The following is an 18,844-nucleotide window of genomic DNA, read 5'->3' on the forward strand; positions in this document are numbered from 1 at the left end:
TAACCTGCAGCGATACACCTGGGTTTTGCAGCAGGAATCTGTGCTCCCATGCTTAAATTGTCTGTGCTCCCCATACGCACGCTCACCTAGCCTGGGCATCTCACCTACAAATTGAATAGGCAATAAATGGGCTGCATCCCTTCCTAAAGTCAAGTTCTTGTAGGGTTGCTTAGTGAAAAGCAACCAATTGCTCATCTTATTAGGAGGAGGAAATAAAAAAGGGTAGTTTGTGTCAAATAAATTGCTGCTAACCTAATGTAGCAAACTGATTATTAGGATTTTAGAAGTGCTGTTTAAAATGAAACAGGAAAAAATGGATGGCACCGAGCAGCTAGAGCTGGGCAACTTGTCTTCTGTGATGAATTAAGCTAGCGTCTTCTAAAGAGGATGGTAAAAGTGTATTTTAACGACCCGTAAAACAACACCCAGATTATTCATTAGTCCGTCTTTGATTTTTATTGGCACCACAACAGTTGTCATTGTCTTAGCATCATTTAGAAAACTTGCCCGGGCTTCCAGCTGGCAGCAGGCTGGGAGACGAATTCATCGCTAATTCCCCCGTTGAGGCGAGGGTGGGAATTGCACTTTTTTGCACAGGGTGCAAGCTGGTCTTGGTAGAGCTACAGCCCAGCCTTTGCTTTAGCCTCACAAGTCAGGACCGTCGCTGAAACGAGCTGGTGAGGCTGTGGGAGAGGTTGCTTTGAATGCCTTGCTGTAGGGGCACTTCAGCAACAGGAGGAAATGCAGCATTCAGGTAAATTGAGATAAACCATCAGCCTGTTATTTTGGCCAAATGATTAATCTCAGAGAGAAACCTGCAGTTTGCCATCTGCCTGGCTCTGGCCTGTTTGTGCAGCACGTAGACAAGCCTTGCTCGTGAGCTCTCCGTGAGGCATTGCTCACTGTGTGCTTCTGGGCACTGGAGGGAAAACCAGAGCTGCTGTCTGCTAAACTTGCATAAAATACTCGGATGGCTCCTTAAAGGAACTAGTGTAAGACTGTAACACCTGAAATTTTAAAAGAAAGGTATCTTTCAAGGTATAAAACTAATATTTAATGGCATCAAATCCTGGAGGCTTCCCTGCATACAGATCGATGCAGCCAGCACAAAATCCAAACTGGGAAAAGGTTTTGTGAGGTGTTTCCCCAGACAGCACCTGTTTCGTTTTCCAAAACGGTAAAGAAATGGCACTCGTAGTTCACTTTGATTTTATTTACCTGGTCTGCGACGCCCTGTAGTCGGAAGGACGTGCATTGGAGGAAAGAGGCGTCAGGGCTTGGTCCGGCACCTCTAAGGAAGATTTCTGTGAAATTCAGCGTTGCCATCTGAGGAAATACAGACTGCTGCTGCTGGCTGAAGTGATTGGCCTGGGCTAGGAGATGGCCTACAGCACTTAACCTCTATCCTTCCCAAGGTCTAGGTGTGCCAAAGCACCTCTGCAACCTCGAGCTGGCAGGTGGAAGGTCTTGCTGGGGAAAAACTCAGCTGAGAAACAAGTGTAGATAAGCTGTGAATACCCGTGCAATGTTGAGACACTTCTATTTGGGTCTGTGTGATGCTATTACAAAGCAAAACGGGTTTCTCCCTAGCTTTTTTTCATCCAGCCCCATGAGGGTTTGGTTTTTTTCCCTTTATGCAGCAAAATCTGCTATGTAACCCTGCCAGCCTGATAGCTCCACAGATTGCTCTTTTCTAGAGCCATGCCTACAGCTCCTGCCTGCTGCTCTGCTGAGGAGCTCAGCCGAGAGGCTGGGGAGATGGGATGTGAAATAATTTCACAGCTCTGGATCTTGCAGCAAGGTCAGCCCTGTCTGCTTGCTGCAGAGCCTGCTGACGGGAGGTACCACACGAGCTCTTCCTGCAGCATTGGAGCTGGGTAGCACCGAGTCTGTGCTGGACCTGGGTTGCTTAAATGGAAAAGCTGCTCTTGTTTGTTATTATTTTATTAATACTATTATTCCTAGCCTGTTGTAGTAGTTTTTCAGAGTCTCATTACTGCAGCACCATCAGCAGGACCTGCCTCAATCAAACCACCAGGAGAGGTTAAGAAGCTTCCTACCCGGTGCTTGCTGTCACGCTGACACTTCTGAGTTCGTAACCAAAGGGGGGGATAAAAAGCATCACCTAAGGGTTTTGAACATTGATCTCGAACCCAAAGCATGTTGGTGCTTGCCAACAGCCCCTCCACACCCCAGTTTGCTGCAGTAGGGAGGGGAAGGCTCCGAGGAGCCTGGTGCTGGACGGGATGGGGACAGAGCTGGGGGGTTTGGCTCGCGCTCACCGCCTGCCCTTGCTCTCTTGCAGTGACCATGCAGCAAGTGGCCAGGACGGTGGCGAAGGTGGAGCTCTCCGACCACGTGTGCGACGTGGTGTTTGCGCTCTTCGACTGCGATGGTGAGTGAACAGCCTCCCGTGGCACTCTCGGCCCTGAGAGTCGAGGAGGAGAAATACAGGGAAAGGGTATCAGCCACGGAAGCTGCCCAGTGCTGGTGGCTGGCTGAGTTACACATGAGCACAGAAAAGTGCCCATCTCGAGTCCTGCCCCGTGGCTGCTGTCCCCTTGGCTTCAGCCCCACCTGCTGCCTTGTGCCTTTGCTGCATCTATTTTATTTTATTCCGTGGCGTTTTCTGATCAGGTGATCAGACTGGAGCTCAGAGTGAATCCAAGGATATCCCAATGTTCCCAATTTGCATCCACATGTGGTGTCTGATAAATATTTTGATAGCAAAGCTTTGGGGGGGGAGGAACTGGTTGTGGTTGCCTGACAAATCCGCCATCAGGAAGGTGCTGGGTGGAAAAGCAGGCGCAGAGCTCGGGGCTTTCTGTCGCTGTTTATAGGCATGCATCAAAAGCCCACAGAGCTGGGGGGAGTTCTGCTCCCCTCCTGGTATTTTTCAGTGGAGTTTCCCTGCCCCGATTTGCATTTGGATGCAATGCAGGAAAAAAAAAAATTGAAATGGAGAAACTCATTCATTAAATATAACCTCCCTTTGATCTGGGAAGCTGCCGGCACTGGGGGGGTTGTTTCTTGGGGGCTGCTGCCCCTCAGATTTCTTCCATGCCCAGTTTCTTTCAAGTGCATGCCCTGGGCATCGGCTTTGCGGTGGGTTTTCTGTCCCCAAGAGCCGGTGCCCTGCTGTCGGGCCCTGTTCCTGCAGGGCTGGGGTTTAAACACTGCTGTGAGCTGCTGTGTGTGACCAGCTCTTGGGGGACCCCAAGGTGAGGGGGACTTCAAGCTCTACGGGTGGGTTTGGGGTGGGCTGCTGCTGCCCTGTGAAGTACATGGTGCTGGCTTAGGGGTGGGCTGCTGCCCTGTGAGGTGTGTTGTGGAGGGTTTGGGGTGCGTGGCTGCGTTTGTGGGCACCTGTAACGTGTTCCTCCGTCCCCTTCCCCGCAGGGAACGGCGAGCTGAGCAACAAGGAGTTCGTGGCCATCATGAAGCAGCGCCTGATGCGGGGCCTGGAGAAGCCCAAGGACATGGGCTTCACCCGCCTCATGCGCGCCATGTGGAAGTGCGCCCAGGAGACCGCCTGGGACTTCACCCTGCCCCGGCCCTAGCGGGGCGGGGCTGGGCCGGGCCTCCCTTGTCCCCTTAATTCCCCTAATGAGCTCGGATTTAACTAACGTGCTGGAGCTGCGTGCTTTTTGGGGGGGCGCCGTCGCGGGGTTACGGCAGTGCGCGGGTACTCGGGGCAATACGGGGGGGGGGGTGGCCTAGCGAGGGGGGGGCGTGGTTTGGCCGGGGGCGTGGTCTCGCCGCGATGGGCGTGGCCTGTTGCGAAGGGGCGCGGTCTGCCGGTGACGCCATCAGGCGGCGCCGCCCGCCGGGCCCGGGCGCCATGGAGGGGAACCGGGAGGAGGCGGAGCGCTGCGTCGGCATCGCGCTGGCGGCCGCCAGGGCCGGGCAGCCCGAGCGGGCCCGGCGGCTCCTGCTGAAGGCGCAGCGCCTCTACCCCTCGCCCCGCGCCCGCGGTGAGGCACGGCCGGCGGCCCGGGGGGGCGACGGCACGGGGAGCGGGGGGGGAGGCCTGCGCGGGGAGTGCGCATGCGCGGTGTCTGGGGAGCGCGGGGGGTGCTGGGAAAGCGAGTCCGGGGGGTGGGGGGCGAAGGGGGGGGGGGTCGTTAACTTCCTCCGAGTTTCGTTAATTTTCCCTCAATTTTTCCTAATTTTCCCCGCGTTTCTTTTCATTTTCCCTGAATTTCTCTAATTTTCCCCGAATTTCTTTTAATTGTCAACGGGTCTCTTTTAATTTTGCCTTAAATTCTTTTAATTTTGCCTGAAATTCTTTTAATTTTCCCTGGATGTCTTCAGTTTTCTTGGAACGGCTTTAATTTTCACCGAAATCATTTTAACTTCCCCTGGATTTCTTTTAATTTTTGCTGAATTTCTTTAATTTTCCCCAGTTTTTTTTAGTTCTCTCCGAGATTATTTATTTTTTCCCAGATTTATCTGATTTCCCTGAATTTATTTTAATTCCCCCCCAAAAAATCTTTAATTCACCCCCCCAATCTTTAATTTTCTCCCGCCAAAATTACTTATTTTCCCCCAAATTCTTTTGTTTTTCCCCGAATTTCTTTAATTCTCGCCCCCCTCCCGTTCCAGCCCTCCTGGAGGAGCTCGACAAGGAGCAGCAGGCAGCGGGCGCCCGGCCCGACCCCGACCCCAGCCCCGGGGCGCCGCCGAGCCCCCAGGGGAGGCCGGGGAGCGGCGGGGAGGCGGCCGGGGAGGCGCCGCGGGGCTACACGCGGGACCAGGCGGATGCCGTCAGGAGGTGCGTGCGCTGCGGGGGCCTCAGGGACAGCCTCGTCCCCCTGTGCTGCTGCCTGCGGTCACGCCGAGAGCCCAGCCAAGTAGAAACCCCCCCGCAGGACCCCTCGCTCTGCTGGGAGAGATGCTCAGGACGCTCCTAAAGCTCCTGCTGGCAACTCCCAGGACACACTTATCCATCACCCCTCTTCCCAGCACCCTTCCGGCTGCTCTCCGTCCAGCTCTACCCCTTGTAAACGCTGGCAGTCACAGGACCGAAGCGTAGGCACGCTTGCTTTATAACCGTAGTGTAAGGCGCTGGGTACGGTCCAAGTTGCGCAAGGACCGCCCTGGCTGATTGGCTTCCAGGTGGATTAATTGCGCCACCCGTTTGTCCACAAATCCAGCACGCTCTACTCTGTCTCCTCCAAGTCCTGTGAGAAGGAGGCATTGTAGCAGAGGGCACGCTGTGTGAGCTGGGCTGCTCGCAGGCCTGGGCAGTGCCTGCTGCTCCCTCTCCAGCTCAGCCCGTGTTAGTTTTTAAGTCTGAATTGACTGGGTCTGAGGAGGTGTGGGGGAACGCCAAAAAAACAGCAGTCCTCTGGATCCTGGTCTGCCATTTGTCATCCCTGCACCCCCAGATCCATCACGCTCATGTTTTGGAGGTTGTTTGCCGGTTGTGTTCTTCCGCCTGTGATAGCACTGCCCAGGGAGAGGCCCTTCCACCTTTCCTGGCCTGAGTCATTCCGTAGGAGTGTTTGTGTGCCAGTAGCGCAGGCACGCTGCGGGGGAGCACGTGAGAAAAGTGGGTCACCTCTGAGGAATTAGAGATGAGTAAAGCAGAGTTCGCTGAGCAGCATTGGTCGAAACCGCGCCGCGCGTGACGTTGCGGAGTCGACACATCCGAGGCAAAGCAGTTCTCATGGCCGGAACTCACTGCCCGTGTCTTTTCTCCTGGCAGGGTAAAGCAGTGCAAAGATTACTACGAAATTCTGGGAGTCAACAGAGAAGCTTCTGACGAGGACTTGAAAAAGGCTTACCGGAAACTCGCGCTGAAGTTTCACCCGGATAAGAACCACGCGCCAGGGGCTACGGAGGCCTTTAAAGGTAACGTGCGTTCCCACCCTCGTGACTTACCCACAACCATCAGGTGATGCTGCTGAGCTGGGCTAGCAAGGACTCCCTAAAAACAACCTCATGATTCAGGCAGAGTGAAATAAAGCTCTTGTCAGCAGAGTTGTCTCTCTGAGCTGGTTGTGTCATGGACAAAGTGTGCCGGGAGCCTGAAACAGCCCCCAGGGTCGGTTTCGCGGCAGGTGCTTGGTGCTCCCCTCCTAGGGACAGCCCCGGCAGAAACGCGGTGAGCTGTGCAGCACCAGAGGCAGTTGTCGTGTTTGCAGCCCCTTTGTCTTACAAACACGTCTCCCAGAGAGCTCCCACATACCGAGAGCACAGCGGGGCTGCTGTAACTGAATCCCTCAGGAGGAATATTGCTGGACGGGCTCCGTGGCAGGGAACTCATGTGCAGAAGTGGTGTTCAGGCTCTCCTGCTTGTGGAGCATTTCAGGCAGACCATAAACCTTCAGGTTTCTCGCTCTGCCTGACCGTCAGGAAGGGCTGTGCATGGAATTCCTGGATAGAAATGCCAGGGGAACGTTTCCTGGGTGAAACTACACCAGCTGTACAACCGAGCCCCGTCAGAACTCAAAAAGGTCAGCAGGAGCTTCGTTTCTGCCACAGGGAGCCTGATCCACAGGGCCTCTGCGTGTGCAGCAGGGATGTTTCCTGGGCAATCAGGCAGCTTAAAACCGGAGTCGTTTTCCAGAAGAAATGCTGTTGCTTGGAACGTACAGAATTTGGCTTAAGCATCTGTGTCCATCTGGGAGTAGTTCTACCCTTCTGAGGTTGTAGGGAAGGTGGCTAATTCTCTAGCACTCATGATTTTTTTCACTTCCTTTATTTCTCGTCTTCCATATCACATCAGAAGTCTCAGCAGGAGGCGTTTGGAAGCCCGCTTAGCTGAGCTTTTGACTCGTGGTTGTGAGCAGTTGTGTAATTGCCTGTGGGCCAGGAAAATCCCCTTTGCTAGAATAAATGCAGTAGAGTCACACGAGAACTGCGTTCAGCTGTGTGAGGGAAAATAAAGGAGCAGGCTGGTGATCGTGGCACTGTGCTCCCCTGGGCTGGCTCTGGAATTGTTCCGCTCACGAGTAAAATGAGGCCTCTTCTGACGGTAATCCCCAAAAACAGCCCCGCAGGCACTTCCCTAGGTGCCCGTACCCAAATCGAAGGCTTTTCACCTGGGTGGCACCTGCCTGTGGGATTTTGAGCAGCACTGTGGGTGCAGTGGAGCTGGAGCAGCACGGCACGTTCCTCTGCAGGCTGGGGATGTTTGATTGTTATCACAGGGATAAGCACAGAACTTCTTGTGCCCGTTTCACAGCGTTGAGCCATTTAAATACCACGGTCTGATTCTGGCCATCTCGGGAGGGAGATGCCCGAGACTTTTGCTGGAGCAGGGAGCAAGGCTAGCCTGCCACGAGTGCGGTGAGGGGTGAGCTCCGAGTGGACAAATTTCAGCAGTAAAAGTCTTATGTAAGGTTTGTTCGAGCCTTTTAAGGCTTAAATCCATGACTGATAAGCGTCTTGCTGTTGGCAGATAGCGAGCTGACCCTCAGCTACTCTTTTTTAGTGCAGGGGCCAGGTTAAGCAGGGAGCATCTGCAGCCATCTGCCTGCGTCGCCTGTGCCGTGAGCCGCCGGCCGATAGTTTATCTGTCAGTCCTCGCCAAGTGGCGAAAGGCAGGTTTCCTCACCTCTAATCTTGAACAACGATGTTTGCCGAAGGCTTTGACAAGAGTTACGTGCCAGAAGTCGTGCGTTAAGCAAGGTGCCCTTTATCCTCCAGCCTCGTCTCGTTGGATCTCCCGGCCTTCAGCAGAGCCGCTGGTTTGCAGGGCTCGCCAAAGTCCAGCTGCTCCCTTCCAGAGGGTGAAGGGGGAAACGTGCACCGCTCTGAGGGCTTGAGTTAATTTTTTCTAACGTTGGTGTGTTAGCTCAAGTCTTGACATTCGTCTTCCCAGTGACAGCTGATAAAACGTGAGGTCTTGTCCTGGGACCTTGTCCCAGGCCGCGGTTGCAGGTGGCTGCAGTTGTGTTGAACCACGTTTGCATCGCTGCCTTTGGCTGACGTTGGGGAAAGAGCTGAACCTAGCTACTTGGAGCTAAAATCCTGACTGGGAATGAGGTGTTTCTATGTAGCTTGGTCAGCAGAAGGCTAGACGATGAACAAGATCCTAAATCGCCCCATTTTCATTGCTTAATCACATGGTGTGAAAGGACAGGCTCGTGTGCTGGAGCCGGTCCTTGTGGTCTAGCTTCCTTCCCGGCTTGTAGCAACGTTAGCTGTGTGTGCAGTAATTATAACCGAGACTTAGAACGAGCATATTGACATTACGTCCTTCACTCTCCAAATCTCCAGTCCAAGAAGAAACCAAACACCTCGGTCTCACTGCGGGAAAATTTTGAATCTTAGAGTTAATCTCCTGCAAAGGGCACGTGTCCCCCCCTTTCCTGCTGCTTCTTCTCCTGCCTTTAACACACCAGTCAGCCCCAGTCCTGTGAACTTCTTCACTTCCTTGCGACACGGGGAGGAGAAGGGATGTGCTCTGCAGTCACGTACGGAGGCTCTCGGGTGGGTTGGTGCCGAGGGGAAGTGGTAAGCTGGGATGTGCAGGGAGAGGAGCCCAGAACAGGCGGGTGGCCGGCGGGCTGTCTGGTTGGAAGGCCCTGCATGTGCTGAGGCTGCAGAGAGGTAGCTGGGAAACCGGGGGGATTCAGTTCCACAGGCATTGTTAACAGCCCTTGTAATTAAGCACCTTCGTTCTGGAACCTGGAAGTTCTGAAATTCACAGGTCGCTGACACAGCTTTTAGCCAACATCTCCTCACCAGCTTTTACTTGGGATCTTAAAGTCTCTTTCAGTGATGTACCCTGTACTTAAATTCTTTGTAGTTCTGGTTTTAGGCTATGACATCGAGTGCACTTAATGCTACTTTTGAATAAAATCCATCAACTGAAATCGTACTTTCCTCTACAGTTGCTTATGGCTGAATGGTTTGGGATTAGCTGTTCAAAAGAAATAACAGATTTAATGAAATGAAATGCGTAGCAGCTCTACTGCCAGTATTTGCGTAGCAATGTGTAGTTTCATTCACCTGAGAGGGTTTCTCTAGGAACACGCACAGAACCCATACCAGCCGTATCACAGCTTCGTTATTTGAGTTAATTTAAGGCTGAGTCTCTTGGTGTGGTTTCCTTCTGCCAGCATTTGCCAAAGCAGCGTGCCAGGTACAAGAGCTGTGCTGTCAAAGACGTGGCTGCTTGAGAATCTCATTTGGGTGCTGAGGAAGGCGAGCCGTGCCCGTTCGCAGGGCTCAGCGCATTATCTTGAGAAGAAAGAAGCTAATTGCTTCCTTATTGTCGATATTTCAGCCATTGGCAACGCGTACGCGGTGTTGAGCAACCCGGAGAAGAGGAAGCAATATGACCAGTACGGGGACGAGAAGCTCAACCCTGCTCGGCACGGACACAGTCACTCAGACTTCCACCGCGGGTTTGAGGCGGACATCTCCCCCGAGGACCTCTTCAACATGTTCTTTGGTGGTGGATTTCCTTCCAGTAAGCACGTTAAACCTGGATCTCCTGAGAGGGACCCCGTCCTTTTGACAGTCACAGTGCAGTAGGGATTTATTGGGCAGGGCGAGGATTGGTTGGAGAGCGGTGTTCCTCTCCGCAGCCGAGTTTGATGAGAGCTCTCCCTCACAAATGACCCAAACACCTAGGCTTTTCTAAATCATTCAGATGGGAACTTGGAGAACTTGGGATCCAGCAGGCAATTCCAGCAGAGATGAACTTCTTCCCCAGTTCAGCAATCTGTCTGCATGCTGGAAATGTTAACTATTACTAGGTTGGATTGAACGTTCGAACGAAAATGATGCACAGGCTTCTTGTGACCTTCTGCAGCATTCCTGTTCTGCCTGCCAGAAAGGTAGGGCTACTCCAGTAAAAACTGCGAGTTGCTATTTTTGCTCAGTCCCACGAGAATTCAGGAGCAGTTTTGCAGCTGGTCTCCCTCTTCAGCTGTAGTTTTGACATTTAAAACGAGGAAAAGCTGCTTCTAAGGTGGAAAAACTAACAAAATGATTTGTTTTTCTTTTTCCAATTGGTATTAATCAAAAAATAAACTCCTTTGTATGAATGCTTCCGTCAGTCTCCTGGGGAGTGCCCTAGCTGCTGCAGCCACCTCTGGTGAGCTTTTTGGGATCCCTCCGTGACAGCCTGCAGTAGCGGACGCTTTCTTGTCCTGCATTTTAGTACACAGCCAACTTTTAGAGTTGCATTTTTATCGGTGATGCTGGCATGGAATGTAGCCACCTTTTGTGGTTCCTTCCTAGCCAGCCAGCACCGTCTTACGTGCGCTGACCTCTTTGTATCGTTCTCCTTTTGCTCGCAGGTAACGTCCACGTGTACAGCAACGGCCGGATGCGATACACCTACCACCAGAGGCAGGACAGGCGAGAGCATCAGGGAGATGTAAGTGGAGAGCACGCAGGGGGCCAGGAGCCTGAATGTTTTTTCCAGTACACAGATCGCCAGCGAGCTGGCGGGGCTGCTTTGTGCAACAGCCCTGCTCGTTGTCACCTCCCGGTACAGAAAGCTGGAGTCGTGGGAAGTAAGCTGCCTGCAGAATTTTCACTCTGTAATTTACTGCTGGTGGCTCTCCCAGGACTTTCAGAGCTCTCTTCCAGCAGGGAAAACACTGGTGTGTTCTTGAATCTGTGCCACCTCGAAATGAGATGACACCAGTAACACGTACTTGTTTTTAGCAGAGAATAAGCATTTCCTCTCTCGTTTCATTCTCTAATTTTAAAAGGCAGATCCAGCTTTCGGATAATACGGATACACGTGGCTCCTCCCAACACGTACCCATTCTCCCTTTTATCTCCCTATGCGAGATGGGATGTGTAATTAACCAAGGAAAAAACCTTATAGCCTGAGCTATTTTGGGGTTTTCCATCACAGAGTCTGCATATGTCTCCAAGCCCTCTGACCTGGAGAAATGAGAATGTGGGACTTAACATAACCCTGCTCTTTTAATAGCCAGTAAAATACTTTAAAAGGAAAAGAAAGAAAGAAAAACTGAGAACTTCCTGAGTAGTTCTTCTCAGGGTTAAAGGGGGAAGCGCACTCTGCCAGAAGCGGAGGGAGCTCAGAGGTGAGGCGGAGGGGGAATTTCTTTCATCTGACCCCGAGGAGGGGAGAGAGCTTTCACAAAACCAGTTCTGCTCGCCAGCACGAGCAGGATGGGAGCCTCACGGGGCACACAGTCAAACGAAGGCAAACAAAGTACAGGCGTGAGGCTTTTGAAATTTGCTCACCAGGTTCCCCCTGCCCGTCCCCTCCAGTCAAACCTGGAGACGTTTGGACCTCCAGAGTTACGCTGTCCTTTCTGGAGGAGAGCTGTGGGCGGCCGGACTTCTCCCAGTTACTTTGGGGAGCCTCCTGAGCCCGCTGCCTGTGTTGGGCAGGGGAATTAAGGCTGTGTTAGGGCTGGGAGGGAGGGAGGGACGGACGGAGGGACGGAGTGGGGGAGAGCGACGCTCTGGGGTCTGCCTACAATGCTCCACTGTGCGTTTCTGTTCCTGCAGGGTGGCCTCGGGCTGTTTGTCCAGCTGATGCCTATCCTCATCCTGATCATCGTGTCTGCTCTCAGCCAGATGATGGTCTCCAGCCCTCCCTACAGCCTGAGCCAGAGGCCGTTAGTACCCCTTACTCTGAGCCTTTTGAAGCGGGGTGGGTTCTGGAGGGCTGGCTGACGTTGTTGGGGTAGGGAGCTGGGCGCTCTGCTTTTCCCATCAGTTCTTTGCTTTATCTCCTCCTGCTCTTGCTCCCAGGTATCTCACATGTCAGAGAAGGCCACCTTGTTTTCAGGCAGGTCTTGGGATGGAAGGGTCTGTTGGAGGGTGCTCGCTGGCCTGACGGACTGGGGCTCTGACGGGGAACTTCTGTAGCCTGCAGCTAGATGGGAAAGGGACGAAGTAAATGCCTTTGAGAAGCTGTAGCCCAGCAGGGCTGTTTGGGTACACTGAGATCCATGTGCAGTGGGCTGAGATGTAGAATTAAATTGGGGTACGAAAAACGAAATTCGGATCTGTTCGTCCTAAAAGCCTCGGCTGGGTTTACGTCTAGTACAGAGCAGTAGAAGAGGGGGGGAATAAAAGACACTCCCAGAGAAATCCCTTGGTTTTGAGCTCTGATCTTGCCATGGAATATCTAGGGCCAGACATTTACTGTGCACAAGCAGTGCGGTTTCGTTCCAGACCCTGTGGAAATGCCCTGCTCTGCTCACTGCTGACAAATGAAACGAGTTTTTGTTCTTGGTCACCCTGTGGTGCCAGCAAGGAACGGAGTGATTTCTGGCTGCGTGCATCGCTCCTGCCAGAACCCTAACGTACACTCAGTGCAAGTTTCCTATGTGCAGGTAGAAGGCCAGCAGAGGGTGGCTTTGGTTATGGCCCGTGGGCCCTGCTGGGTTTCACTGACGGCGGTGTTTGCTGGTGATTACATTAAATGCTCTAAAACCCAGCTCGGCTTTCGGGTTCAAGGTAAGGACTCTGGCGTTAGCGCTTAGAGCCAAAAGAGAGCAAATTGGAGCGAGGCGCAGCTAAGGGTCGTTCTGAGAGGCTAAGGAGTATTGGGATGTCACTTCTGTGGCTGAGGGCGATGAAACTAAGCCCGTGTGTGTCTCTGCTTGTTCGTTTTACACTGGTGAGGAGGTGCTCTGTGGGGCAAGAACGCGCTCAGCGCAGGGCAGCTCTGAGGCAGGCAGGGATTTGCTCCCAGTCTTCTCAGCTGGAACATCACCCCCGAGCCTCGCTGTGCTCAGGCGGCAGCAAGCCAACCGATTTCCCACTTTGGGTTTGGACAAGAGAAGCAAACGAACTGTCCAGGCCTCTCGGTCGTGTTTTCTGGGTGAAGCGGAAGGAGCTGGAGCAGCAGCGTGCTGTGCCGGCAGGCGGTGCTGTGCTCTCACTCAGGCAAAGGAAAAAATGCTGAGCTCAGCTGTTCCTTGGCAGGAAACGAGCTCGCTGCATCGAACCCAGCGTGCCGCAGGCAAGCTGCTGAACCTGGTGAGGTTTCAATGGCACGGGGAGGTTTTAGTGCCCCTTGTTTATAGGAAGCTATTGCTGAGAATGGCAGAGTTGTAAAGAAACACTTGTCACTCGGTTCCCTTTGTAAACCTCTTCCAAAAATAAAGCTTTTGTTAACAGACCCGCCTAGGTCAGTGCCACCCTGCTCAGCAATGCCTCGTCGAATCTGCCTGACCGAATTGCACGTCTGCCTCCAGGTAGCAGGTTTCTGGTTTCTTCTGCCTCTGTTTTCAGTATGCTCCAGCAGCATGCTGAAGCTCTGTGAGCTCAGAAAGCTTCTCCTCTGAGGGCTCATTTTGTAGCCTCCTTAGTTCGTCTTTACACAGAAGAAGAATACAGACTTGTGGAGGCCTCAGGGCTCTGTCCTGACAGGTAAAGCAGCGAGCTGAGCTGCCAGCAAGCACTGCCTTGGTCTTGAAAAGTGGCGAGAGAGCTTTGGGTGCTGTTCGGTCTGTGGGGTTACCCACCATTCGTCCCAGAGTGCTGGACCCTGATGGAGCGTGCAGGAGTGTTTGACTCGCTCCTGTGCACCCTGCTCGCAGGCTGAAGGGCGAGCCGGATGAGTTGATGTTTATACCTGGCTTAGGAGTCAGGCTTGTGTTTGATGCAGCAGCCAGCTGGTATTTATTATGGGAGACTTTGGGCATGTCTCCAGTTGGAGCCTTTCCCGATGATTCCAGTGTTTGGGCACAGGTCCTGTGTTGCGGCTTGCAAACACGCCCCGGTGAGTGTCTCTAGGTTTGCCGGAGCGCTGGGGAGAAAATAAGAACGCGGTTTTGTCTGAAATGCAAATCTGAGGGGGTAGGGTTAGGGTAAAGAGAGGTTTCCTTCCAGAAAGTGCTTGCTGTACTCGTCGGTGCAGGCTCGAGTGTGGAGTGGGATCTAATTTTGTTCCTGCAGCAGCATGTGGTGAGCTGGGGGCAGCTGACACTGCTGGGGGTGGCAGATATCCCCAGGGGAGAGCGCAGGGTCCCAGGTCTGGCCGAGGGGCAGCTGGGATCGCTGCCTGCCCTCTGCTCTGCCCTGCTGCCTGCTCGCACCCCGAGCTGTGGAACCAGCCGTGGGGCTCCCTGCCGGCTTGTCCCTCCCTGTGCTGCTGCTTCATTTCCACCAGAAAGGTTTCTCCTCTCCTGAGCTCCAAGGCAGTGGGCGCATGGGGGTGATGCATGTGGTTCACGGCATGCCGTGCGTTATGAGGAGCCGCGAGGCTTTGGCCGTGCCCTTCAGGTGTCTGATGCTGTTCTGACTTCTCTCCTGAGCCAGGTCCGTGGGTCACATACACAGGAGAGTGACAGAGCACCTGAAAGTCGTCTACTACGTGTCTGAGAACTTCGCCGAGGAGTACACAGGCACCAACCTGAAGAACGTGGAGAGGAGCGTGGAGGACGACTACATTGCCAACCTCCGAAATAACTGCTGGAAGGAGAAGCAGCAGAGTGAGTAGCGTGGGCTCAGGGGCAGAGAGGGTTGTCTGCTGCAGAAAAAAACAACTGGGCTACGCTGAAGTTGTATTTTAACACCGTGTAGGCACATTTCGCAGCCTGCCGAGCCATGAGCTTCTGCGTTTCTCCTTCCCCGTGCTCGGTGGGACTTGGCCTGGTGAGGGGTCTCCTTCCCCGCCGTGCTCCTAACGCCACGCTTCTCCCTTTGCAGAGGAAGGCTTGTTGTACCGGGCACGCTACTTCGGGGACTCGGAGCTGTACCAGCGAGCGCAGAAGATGGGCACCCCCAGCTGTAGCAGACTGTCAGACGTACAGGCCTCTCTGCACGGATAGTCGCTGCCGGCCCGCTCGGCGGAGCTCTAAGTACGAGCTGGTGACGCTCCCTGGGACGGCAGAGCACGGCGCAGTAGTGCTTTTAATACTTAAATCTCTGAGGCACAAGTCTTCGTGAGTCTCCTCTGGATGCGCGCACGTAGCGGGGGGGAAGCACCCCCCTCTGTCAAGCCTGCACTCCTGACCTGGGAGATTAATTCTGTTTAGTTTGCATGTCAGCACCCCGGCTCTCTCCAAGCTCGCTGTTTTTGCTGGCGTTGGTTCTCTAGGAACAAAGCAAAGCCCCGGGCGTGCTGGCGACTCGGCCGAGCTCCTGTCAACTGCGCGCCTGACGCAGCGGCCGTGCGCGCCTCAGCTGGCTGAAGTTTTTTTTCCTTATCTCGCTACGCCTTTCCCAGCCGCGGCAGCCAGCCGCCGCCTTTAAATGAACCCTTTTTGTTGCTTTATTGTCTGTTTTATTGAAAAAGTCGTTACCCGTGGCACTAAAGAAGTGTGGTGACCGGGAATGGACCCGTAGAAAACAGATGTTCCTTGCCCCCCTCTGCCTTCCCCTGACGAGGGGAGCAAAGCAGAGGGTTGGAGTTCACGGCAGGTTGTAGAAGCAGCTTTGTGTGTTCACAGGGAAACAAAAGGGGCCGAGCCGGAGCCTGGAGGACGGGTGGGTCGGAGAGCTGGGGTTAGGGCGAGCCGGATAGCGCAGGTGAAGGCGGGAGTGCTGGGTCACGGGGGAGCTGATGAAAGCCAGGAACACTTGGGCAGAGGCTGGAGTCCTTTTTGTGCCCGATTATCTGGGCTGATTTCACCTACCAGATGCTCTGAGGGTGGCCCCATCTAGCCACAAAACCTTTTGAAAGCAGAGTTTCTGTACAAAAGAAATTGAAGGTGAAGCCCACACCAAGTTTTAGTTGTATGGACACTACTGAGCCTTACAAGGACTTCTTGGGGGCGCTGGACATCCAGCTACCTGACTTCCAGACACGAGTAAAGAGGTTTAGCAGTGGAGCTGTTCTTTGTTTTCACCCTCCTTGCCTCACGGAGCGTGGCTAAAAGCTTGAAGGCCCTCAAAGCAAATCCTCAGGGTCGCGTTTGGCCCTTTTTGCCTGCACCCCGTTTTTGGAACCACTCTTTTCTCGCTTCTCCCACTCCTGTTTTCGTAACCGCGCCTCCTCTCTCACGCCAGCCCGGTGTTACCTACCTGCCTTCCTTCGAGAGGAGGAATTCGGCACTGCTGCGTGCCCGCGGTCTGAGCAGAGCCTCCCGAAGCGCGGGGCCGGGCGGGGAGCGGCAGGGTGGCGGCGTGCCGTGCTGCTCTCCGGGACTCACACCCTTACCGCTTTCGTTCCCAGACTGGAAATGCCTGAAGACTCTTGGTGAAGTGCACTGAGCCGAGGTGACGGACTTTGTATTTAAGGAATCAAACCTGATATTAAAATGGAATCGGAGAATTAGCAACGCACAACTGCCCTCTTTCTTCTCTCTGCCCATCTCCACCGTTACGATGTCTCAGGCAGCAATTAGGACAGGAAACACAGCTGCCCGTCCTCCTCCTCCCCTTCCGGCACCACTAGCCTGGTTGCTCCTAGGGTACCACAACCATCAGAACAAGCGCGTGGCGTGCAAGGTGAGAGACCCAACCACAAAGCCATGAAGCAAAAGGAGACCCTCGTGACTGCGCTGGAGAGAGAAATCGGACAATTTGGTGATAAAACTTTAAACAAAAAGAAGTATAATCTATTTAGAATTAATTTATAGCTGTATATATGTTGTACTTTTAAACTATGCAGGGGTTGGATGATTAAATTATTTTGTTCTCTGCCCAGCTTGGCGAACGGGGAAGCGGGCAGCGTCTCTTCCCGGGGTATCTCACTCTGCCTGGCACACGGAGCTGAAGATCACTTTGCGGTTACTGCACTTTGCTTTCTCGACGACAGCGGCGCTCTGTGGCTGGGGATGTTGATGCCTGTCTTCTGGGCTGTAATAAAAGCATTTGCAAATCTGCAGGGGGCGAAAAGCAATTCATGAAACTGCCCAGATTTGCAATTTGGGTTTGCAGCGTTGGCAGAAGCTTCCGCAGGTCAACGGAGCGCTGGAGCCGCATTCAGCGAAGGAAAGGATTGTCCTGGATGGTTTTAGTTCATCAGTTGTTCAGTTTATGTCTGTGTGTAACCTTTTTTTTTTTTTTTTCAGTCTGCTTTTAATTTAGCCTCGTAATCAGTGTGCAGCTTTCAGTCTGTAAACAGGGCTTTCCACGAGCTGTGTCCCTTTGTTAATTATTTTGTCCCGCACCCGGCATCCCTTGCCCAGCAGCGCTCCTGTTTGCAACGTGGCCGTGGCGCGCTATCGCCTGCGTTTCTTCGGGGAGTCCTGTGAAGTGCTGCTGTCTGTACCAAACGGAGCTTTGCATCGCATCTGCTGAAGGACGTGTTGCTGGGGGGACATCAGTGGCTGCACCCAGTCCCCTCAGACCCGCTTGGTGCTGCCGCAAGCCCCAGCTTTGCCGGCTTGGCCAGGCAGGACCTGGATGAGAGCGCTCAGGGCTGTGAGCCGTCTGAGAAGCGAATGAGCGGAGTTAGGTCAGCGGGATAAACTGGATCCTTTTTCGTCCCCTGCGGTTAATTTTCGCCTAAAGGCTTTGCCTGTGAGAGCCATCCCCCAGCACCCCAGGGGAGCTGATCAAAAGAGCAGCGGTGGGTGCGAGGGCTGGGAGATCAAGCGGTGAGTTGGGCTCCTTTCTTGAGCAATAGCAGTCCGTGTGCTCTGTCTTTGGCTATTTGTTTTGCAAAGCATCAGCCCTCCCTTTAACTGTAAGCCTTATTCCACAGCTACCACAACATGGACTTGATTTTAAAAGTTGTCTTTTTCCTCCTTTTTTTTTTTTTATGGTACTTCCATCTTTGGAAGGCATGAGGTGGAAGCACGGTGTTTTGAAATAGCTCTTAATCGAGGCACAGCCACACAGAGCTCATGGGGTGGGGGGATTAAAAGAAAAATCACGTTTGCAAGAGGTGCTGAATGTCTTGCGAAACAGCATTCCTCGCCCAGAGCCTGCCCACCGAAACCTTCGGATTTTTCGAGTAGATTTCCATGGTTAATATGAGTGGGAAAGCATAGATCCTAACGGATGCTCCTGGAAGCTGCATTTCTTGATTTAGAGTTAATTATCAAATTGTACATCTATAAATAAATGTTTATATCGTGAAAGGCTACGGCTGTGCTGGTGTCGTGCAGATCCCTGGGCAGCAGTGGAAGTGGCTTGGTAGGAAATGAGGATGGAGGAGAGGTGCTGTCCCCAGGAGAAGGGGAGCAGTGGCATCCACCAAACTGCTCAGAAAACAGGTAACCCCCTGGTTATTTAGTGTATTGGGTTTTTTTGACTACACCAAGGCAGAACCACCAGCCCCAGCGCTTGAGGAGCACTGGGAGCTTCATGTGAGAAGCAGGGAGTGTGAAGATGCTGGGAAGAAGATGGAGAGAAGGGAGAGGTTACTGAGGAGTATGGAAAGAGAGGGGAAAGCCAAAACACGGTCGCGGCCCTGACCCTGGCAGGAAGGGCAGCCTTGCAGCTCTTTTGCCTCCCGAGGCTGGCCTGGGTTGTATTTTTCTTTCCATAATTGTGCTTGGGAAGAGACTTGAGTCAACAGTTGCCTCAGCTCGCAGGAGCCTCCCCGAGCTGGCACCCATTCATCCCCCGTGTGCGGACTGCAGCGAGCAAAGGAAGGAAAAGCTCACTGGGGCTGACCAGAAAACGGCATTTTTCACCCCAGCCCTGTGCTTTCAGCTGCTCCTTTTCCTCCATCTGAGCCTGAGCTGTTTTTTTGGGGGATGCATCATTTTCCTCCTAGCATTATGCTCTTCCTCCAGGCTTCTGCAATGGGGAAAGCAGTCTTTTAGGCTTCTAAAATATTGGGAAAAGCAGATGCAAGCCCAAAAATCTTGGCCCAAGCCCCTGCACTGAGGCACATGGAAAAAAAAAAATCCCAGCATCATCCTGAATCCTCCTGGAGGAACAAACTGATGCTATTTAGACTGGGATTATTGCTAATGGCTGCTAGCAGATTGCTAACAGACCATTCTGTGTAAGCAATTAAATTAATAACTTAATATCCCAA

At 53.2% G+C, this 18,844-nt stretch overlaps 2 protein-coding genes across 5 annotated transcripts in view; both read left to right on the forward strand.

The window, feature by feature from the left end:
* MICU1 (mitochondrial calcium uptake 1) overlaps positions 1 to 3,626 on the forward strand; it is a 96,976-nt gene extending 93,350 nt beyond the window's left edge. For all 4 annotated transcript variants that reach the window (XM_035540253.2, XM_035540272.2, XM_035540305.2 and 1 more), the window contains 2 exons: positions 2,306 to 2,395; positions 3,400 to 3,626. In XM_035540253.2, coding sequence (XP_035396146.1) covers positions 2,306 to 2,395; positions 3,400 to 3,560 — 251 coding nt within the window. In that variant the 3' untranslated portion in view covers positions 3,561 to 3,626. The remainder of the gene's footprint in view (positions 1 to 2,305; positions 2,396 to 3,399) is intronic.
* A 192-nt stretch (positions 3,627 to 3,818) lies between these two features.
* On the forward strand, positions 3,819 to 17,939 carry DNAJB12 (DnaJ heat shock protein family (Hsp40) member B12). Its single transcript, XM_035541515.2, has 9 exons — positions 3,819 to 3,974; positions 4,606 to 4,774; positions 5,711 to 5,856; positions 9,242 to 9,427; positions 10,263 to 10,342; positions 11,458 to 11,567; positions 14,224 to 14,396; positions 14,614 to 14,765; positions 16,082 to 17,939. The coding sequence occupies exons 1-8, from the start codon at positions 3,842 to 3,844 to the stop codon at positions 14,733 to 14,735; spliced, it is 1,119 nt and encodes a 372-aa protein (XP_035397408.1). The 5' UTR covers positions 3,819 to 3,841; the 3' UTR covers positions 14,736 to 14,765; positions 16,082 to 17,939.
* Positions 17,940 to 18,844: the final 905 nt, after the last annotated feature.

The sequence above is a fragment of the Cygnus atratus genome, chromosome 7, assembly GCF_013377495.2.
Source record: "Cygnus atratus isolate AKBS03 ecotype Queensland, Australia chromosome 7, CAtr_DNAZoo_HiC_assembly, whole genome shotgun sequence".
Classification (NCBI taxonomy): Eukaryota; Metazoa; Chordata; class Aves; order Anseriformes; family Anatidae; genus Cygnus; species Cygnus atratus.

Excerpts from the sequence above, each read along its gene's own strand:
- DNAJB12 (XM_035541515.2), top strand. The coding sequence starts at position 3,842 with ATGGAGGGGAACCGGGAGGAGGCGGAGCGCTGCGTCGGCATCGCGCTG. Across the intron at positions 5,857-9,241 it reads GGCTACGGAGGCCTTTAAAG|CCATTGGCAACGCGTACGCG; the intron begins GTAACGTGCGTT and ends TCGATATTTCAG. Across the intron at positions 9,428-10,262 it reads TGGTGGTGGATTTCCTTCCA|GTAACGTCCACGTGTACAGC; the intron begins GTAAGCACGTTA and ends TTTTGCTCGCAG.